The sequence below is a fragment of the Gobio gobio genome (genome assembly GCF_949357685.1).
Source record: "Gobio gobio genome assembly, chromosome: 22".
Taxonomy (NCBI): Eukaryota; Metazoa; Chordata; class Actinopteri; order Cypriniformes; family Gobionidae; genus Gobio; species Gobio gobio.
In genome coordinates, this window is record NC_137118.1 from 7,178,641 (window position 1) to 7,186,296 (window position 7,656).

The 7,656-nt window shown below is 38.6% G+C and overlaps 1 protein-coding gene across 1 annotated transcript; it reads left to right on the top strand.

The window, feature by feature from the left end:
- Nucleotides 1-1,729: 1,729 nt before the first annotated feature.
- Nucleotides 1,730-4,788, top strand: LOC307118303 (uncharacterized protein). Its single transcript, XM_079803883.1, has 5 exons — nucleotides 1,730-1,848; nucleotides 2,083-2,394; nucleotides 2,573-2,845; nucleotides 2,986-3,081; nucleotides 3,319-4,788. The coding sequence occupies exons 1-5, from the start codon at nucleotides 1,785-1,787 to the stop codon at nucleotides 3,354-3,356; spliced, it is 783 nt and encodes a 260-aa protein (XP_079660009.1). The 5' UTR covers nucleotides 1,730-1,784; the 3' UTR covers nucleotides 3,357-4,788.
- Nucleotides 4,789-7,656: the final 2,868 nt, after the last annotated feature.

The following is a 7,656-nucleotide window of genomic DNA, read 5'->3' on the forward strand; positions in this document are numbered from 1 at the left end:
AACCTGACTGGAGTGATGGAGACACGATCATCTGCCACGCCAGCTCCTCAAGCGCTCACACACCTCTCAGCAGGAACATTACACTTGACTTCAGTGATAAGGGTGAGTGATTTTAAAATAAGATAAAAGAAAATGACTGTCCAAATGACGGCTCCGATTAGAAAAATAAATGCATAACATTCTCAAAAGTAAATACATTTTTAAATTGAATGAAATGAACTTGAAATGCAAAAACTATTTTAAAATAAATAAATTGGAAAAAAAATTAATCCATGAAAATGTTAATAAAAAATATAACTAATACATCAACCAATCTGTCAGGCCAAACTGAGATCCATCTCCCAGAATCCTGCCAGAACTCTCCTGCGTTTTGTGTGGTTCTTTTCGGCGCCTTCATCATCTGCATCAGTTTCATCTGGATGTTGTTCTGCATTTCCAAATGTAAGACATACTATGCATTTTGCACATTCACTAAATGCAAAATTTACATTTACATTTAGTCATTTAGCAGACGCTTTTATCCAAAGCGACTTACAAATGAGAGCAATAGAAGCAACTAAAACAGTCAAGGGCAACAATATTCTTTGACCTGTAGATAGATAGGCACATTCCACAATGAGCCGTTCGCTGGGCTTGGTTACAATCAAATCTGTTTTTGGACTAACAAGGAAGTTTTCAGTTCTGAAACTTGCAGGATATCCTTATAGTATGATGGCCTCTTATATGTCAAACGCTTGAGGAAAAGTTGATTTCTCAATTCATGACCCCTTTACAAATAATAACTAAAATACATTTCCATCCAGAAATAAAAAGTGTGTGAAATGTTATTAAACAAAAAAGACAGAGCCCACAAATCTGTCTTTATTGAACATACTGTTTGGATGGGAAATTCCTTTTTATTGGTGAAACATTTCATGAAGCATGAAACTCCTTTAGAACTGGGGCTAATTTATGTACATAAAACATTCATGTTTCCTCCCGCAGATAAGAGTGAGACCTGCTGCAGTGGACCATCGACACAAGAAACGGATTAAATCATTCTGTTTCCGTAATTCTGTAACTGATATTGTTGAGATCCTTCAAGTTTTTTTTTTTCAATTTTCTTCCATTTAATGCATATATTGCAAACATAACTCATATGTATGATGTATCATAAACTGCAAACATTGGTCTACTTCTTTGTTTTTGTATTCAAAGTATCACTGAACAAACACAGTATAATAATACAAATTATTCTCTTGTCACCCAATTGTATAAAACCAAACTTTTAAATAAAACAATAGCTGGCTTGTCCTTGAAGAGTGCGAGGCTGATTTATGAAGTTAGTGTTAGTGTGAAGACATTTAGGGCAGATTGTGAAATTTTGTGGTCTTTCATTCCAGAATTCCGTGATATTTCGCCTTAACACAGAAATCAGAACCCCTGAAAAAAGTTATCTTTTCTATTTAAACAATTATACTCATTTGCTCTTTGCCAGACCAATACACAACAATAAATGTTGGAAAGATTTTATTCAAGACAAAAGATAAAGTTCTATTCAAACAAGTAGATCAAGTCTACAAACATTATTGAGTAGTTTAAACAGATAACCGTGATTATAATCTACAGTTACTCTAAATAAGCACAATTTGTGTCTGATTAGTGTTTAACCGATGTAAGAAGGATTTTTTTTTTTTAATCTTAAATGATGATCATCATTGTGGGTGGGCACATGGAGAGGAAGTTCATCACTCAGTATGAGTGTGTGAGTGTGCAGAAGTGTCAGACACACTGAGCACATCAACATGTTTTTAAAACGGGTTACAAGCTGTCTTTTATTTTTGACTTTAATTTATCTCCTGCATACAGGTAAGAGACTTCAGTTATATTTATTTTACCCTTTTATTTAAAGCAAAGAAGTTTTATATAAAGTCTTATTTGTGACTTATACTGTGTAACACACATTTCCGGACTAATAACAAACATCCCAGTGATGGAGCTAATAAATGTGGTAGATTTTTCTGTGATGTTTCACAATAAATGTGATTTGTATATTTGAAGGCAGAATTCTGCTGTTACACTGAAATGTGTGTCAATCCACAGATGCGGAGTCTATCAGAGCAGTTGAAGGAGAGACTGTCCTTCTGCCCTGCCACTCACTCCCTGATGAGAGGGATGAAGGTTCTGTAAAGTGGACAAAAAATAGTTACACTATTTGTGATTGGCGTTTTCATATTAACAGTGGAACTTTCACCAGAGAATGCAGTCCTCGTTTTACACTCAACAGAACGTCTTTTACACTAAGTATAGAAAATGTCCAGTTCAGTGACTCTGGAGATTACAGCTGTAAAACAACAAGAATGATTCCACCACCAATACTGGAAAACATCTCAAATCTGAGACTCCATGTTGAAGGTGATTATGCCTTTCATAAATGATTTATGTGTTTAAAACGTCTGCTTGCTGTAGAAAATCACCTTGATCTAGATGTCACTAATACACAATGGTAAATGTATCAATGATAACCAAGTCACACTATTAAACTTGAGTTCATGTTGATGTTGCTCATCTTCCTCCACTACAACACACACAGGTCTGTCCCTGCAGAAACAGAACAGCAGTAATGACACCTGTGTCCATCTGCTCTGCTCTCTGAAGAGTCTGAACCCTGAGCTGGTGAACTTCACCTGGACCAGAGAGGGTCAAGGGTCACTTCATCCATCCACATCCTCTGAGATGAACAGTGAGCTTCATCTGTGTAAACCTGACTGGAGTGATGGAGACACGATCATCTGCCACGCCAGCTACTCAAATAGCCAAATCCAAAGAAGTATAAACCTCACCTCACAGAATGTTCCTGGCAATGGTGGGTCATTTAAACTACCTGTCACTTTAACCAGGACAAACTAGAGCACAGCCAGTTCAGCAAAACTGTTCTGTAAAATTTCTTAAAAGGAAATTATTTTAAATTAAAAAAATGTAATCAACCAATCCATCATTTTCCAGAATCCAGACAGAACTTTCCAGCTGTTTGTGTGGTCCTTTTCAGCATCTTCGTCATCACCATCGTCTTCATCTGGATATTGTTCTACATGTTCAAACGTAAGACCTCCACTGATATCTGCTCTCAATGTATGCAGAATCTGACACTCTATAATAATAATTATATTAAATACATAAATTGTGCTTTTCCATCTAGCAGTGTTTGTGATTTCTTTTAGAATCTCTAATCTAGCATCAATTTAAGTTGATTTGAACGTGAGATTGTAGTTCACAAACCACTGCAAGCTCTTTTTGCGTTGTACAAAAACAAGCTAATGTATTATCTCCATCCTGCAGACGAGACTCTGACCTGCTGCCGTGGACCCGCGCCGTGAGAGCGACAGACGACTGGAGACACACTGAAAACGATAAATTCCTACATATTACACTTTTCTTGTGATCCTTTAAAACTATGCTTTCTTAAAAATGTCTGCTTTGTGATTTCCTGAGAATTAATGTGAGTTGATATTAAAAAGCAATTATAGGCCAACTTCTGTTTTATGTAATAGGCATCATTTATAAATAAATATCTAGTATGCAAAGAATTTTCTTTTCAACTGATTTTATAAAACCAAACATTTTAAATATAAAATGAAAGCTGTCATATGACTTGATGATGGCGTCTATGAGGGCTGTCCTGGCTCACTCAAAGGGGTCATGAACTGCATTGTTTTATTGTTTTATAATGTTTCCTGGGGTGCACTTATAACATTAATATGAGAAATTATTCAGAAATAGAAGCCATTTTTCTCTGATTTGAACGCTCTGTTTGAAGGGGCGTGTCTGCTGTGAGACTTCAGTGTAAACGCCCACTGCTGTGATTGGCTGCTGTGAGACTTCAGTGTAAACGCCCACTGCTGTGATTGGCTGCTGTGAGACTTCAGTGTAAACGCCCACTGCTGTGATTGGCTGCTGTGAGACTTCAGTGTAAACGCCCACTGCTGTGATTGGCTGCTGTGAGACGTCAGTGTAAACGCCCACTGCTGTGATTGGCTGCTGTGAGACTTCAGTGTAAACGCCCACTGCTGTGATTGGCTGCTGTGTGACGTCAGTGTAAACGCCCACTGCTGTGATTGGCTGCTGTGAGACTTCAGTGTAAACGCCCACTGCTGTGATTGGCTGCTGTGAAACGTCAGTGTAAACGTCCACTGCTGTGATTGGCTACTGTGATACTTCAGTGTAAACGCCCACTGCTGTGATTGGCTACTGTGAGACTTCAGTGTAAACGCCCACTGCTGTGATTGGCTGCTGTGAGACTTCAGTGTAAACGCCCACTGCTGTTATTGGCTGCTGTGAGACTTCAGTGTAAACGCCCACTGCTGTGATTGGTTGCTGTGAGACTTCAGTGTAAACGCCCACTGCTGTGATTGGCTGCTGTGAGACTTCAGTGTAAATGCCCACTGCTGTGATTGGCTGCTGTGAGACTTCAGTGTAAACGCCCACTGCTGTGATTGGCTGCTGTGAAACGTCAGTGTAAACGTCCACTGCTGTGATTGGCTACTGTAAGACTTCAGTGTAAACGCCCACTGCTGTGATTGGCTACTGTGAGACTTCAGTGTAAACGCCCACTGCTGTGATTGGTTGCTGTGAGACTTCAGTGTAAACGCCCACTGCTGTGATTGGCTACTGTGAGACTTCAGTGTAAACGCCCACTGCTGTGATTGGCTGCTGTGAGACTTCAGTGTAAACGCCCACTGCTGTGATTGGCTGCTGTGAAACGTCAGTGTAAACGTCCACTGCTGTGATTGGCTGCTGTGAGACTTCAGTGTAAACGCCCACTGCTGTGATTGATTGCTGTGAGACTTCAGTGTAAACGCCCACTGCTGTGATTGGCTGCTGTGAGACTTCAGTTTAAACGCCCACTGCTGTGATTGGCTGCTGTGAGACTTCAGTGTAAACGCCCACTGCTGTGATTGGCTGCTGTGAAACGTCAGTGTAAACGTCCACTGCTGTGATTGGCTACTGTAAGACTTCAGTGTAAACGCCCACTGCTGTGATTGGCTGCTGTGAAACGTCAGTGTAAACGTCCACTGCTGTGATTGGCTACTGTGAGACTTCAGTGTAAACGCCCACTGCTGTGATTGGCTGCTGTGAGACTTCAGTGTAAACGCCCACTGCTGTGATTGGCTACTGTAAGACTTCAGTGTAAACGCCCACTGCTGTGATTGGCTGCTGTGAGACTTCAGTGTAAACGCCCACTGCTGTGATTGGCTGCTGTGAGACTTCAGTGTAAACGTCCACTGCTGTGATTGGCTGCTGTGAGACTTCAGTGTAAACGCCCACTGCTGTGATTGGCTACTGTAAGACTTCAGTGTAAACGCCCACTGCTGTGATTGGCTGCTGTGAAACGTCAGTGTAAATGTCCACTGCTGTGATTGGCTACTGTGAGACTTCAGTGTAAACGTCCACTGCTGTGATTGGCTACTGTGAGACTTCAGTGTAAACGCCCACTGCTGTGATTGGCTAGCATATTTGCTTATGAAATAGCTAGTATCTCGAAATCTTTTAGCACATTTTTACTATTACAGTTCTCAAGGTTAACTAATCATGAAAAGTGTTGATTATAGCATTATATTTAGATCTATAGTATTATATTTAGATCTATAGCATTATATTTAGATCTATAGCATTATATTTAGATTATGGCATGAAAGGTTGCAGTGATGAGCATTGTAGCCGATCACAGACATGTTGAGCTCATGAATGCTGTGATCTCGTCATTGCAACTCAATTTCTGCACACTAACTAATGCTTTCATCATAACTAACAGTGCAAACACAATGTAAAGAAGAGATTCCAGTCACTGATTATTTTCATCCTAGAAACAATGTGAAGTTGAGCGTTTAGTCACTGGTTTGATTTACTGACACATAGACAAAGAACATCTGACTGTACATGAATCATTACATATCAGAAATCACTGGTCACAGATCAGGCATTAGAATTAACACGGTTATTCACATGTTGTGGCATTATTGTCGAGTCCATACCGTAAAATAATCACAAATAACGTGGTTAATTTACCAAAGAATCCACAGTGAAATGTACCGAATACAAATAAATAATGCTCAACTGAGACATTCACATTGCTGAAAATAAATAAAATAACCACATTGTTAAAATTAGGATCCTTTGGAAGGTAATGTTATTTGTAGTCCAGTGATCCTGTATCGCTCTTCTCACCTCGTCATCTCACTAACACGCTAGTGGGCGGATTTAAAGTTGCGATGATGAAGTAGGCGTTGACCTTCTTCTGCAGAGGCGGTCTTTGACCTGTAGATAGATAAGCACATTCCACAACAAGTCGTTCTCTGAGCTTGGTCACAATAAAAGCTGTTCTGAAAGGATATTCTTATAGTCACTGAAAGATTTTTGTGATGGATTTACATGATTTAATTGTGTACATCGGCTCCACATGAATCAATTAAGTTAAACAAACATAAATTAGTATTAGTATAGTATAGTATTTCCATTTTATTATCTCCCTTAGGAGAAATGTATCTTAGGCAATCAAGAGAGCAGATAAAGCATACAAACAACAATCAGAAAAAAAACGAAGAAAAAAAAAACATTACTTAGAAAATACACAAGTACACAACACTAGATATTACACTAAAACATTGCATGTTGCCCATTGCATTACCCTATTCATCACTTCTTGTTCAATAATTTAATTTATAATGGAATTAGGGAAAATGTACACCTGTTTAACTTACAATTTGGAATCCTATATATCCTGCCCGAAGGCATCAGCTCGTACTCTTTATGGAGGATATGGCCCTGCTTCTTTACAGACCTCTCAAAAATCTCCTGAAGGGAGAAACCCAGTCATTTAAATTGTTCTAATCATTCCAACCTAATTGAATATGAAACATAAACACAATCAAGTCTCCCCCTTTCTCATCTTGCTCAAAAATACATAAAATCACACTTTTAAATATAAAATAACAACATTTACTCTCTTGATTTATCCATATCAAAACATAGGAACTGACAAGCCCCGCCCAGTTTCAGTTAATGCAACACTAATCATTCATGCAATCTCAACACAAACGTATTAAGTAAACTTCAGTTTGACTTATATATTTAAGTGGATTGAACACAATCAAATTAAGTTAGCAATTGTGTAGCTCATTTTAATCAAGCAATTTGAACAAGCAGTAAAAATCTTTTTTTTTTCAGTGTGATGACCTCTTATATGTCAAAAGCTCAAGGAATATTTGATTTCTCAATTCATGACCCCTTTAAAGGGATAGTTCACTTAAAAATGAAAGTTCTTACATGTCATTTCGGATTAACTTGTTTCTTCCGTGGAACATGAAAGAAGCAACAACGTTATTTTTAAGGGCTTTTCAGGCCTTTTGCTTGGTTTATTACAAATAACTCTTGTTCACTTGCAGACTAAACTAAAAGAACCACATTAGACTATCACAAGAAGTTGAGCCACAACTTGCACTGGTGCCCCCTCAAAACATTAAGTGCATGACACATCTGTCTGAACTAGTAGGAGGTGAACACTGAGTCTTCAGAGAGCATGTTGTGAAATGCTGTGGTCTCCCTTTCCAGTATACTGTGGCGCCTCTTTATAATTTTACATGGAAAGCAGAACCACAAAAAAAGAAAGAAAAACAAACA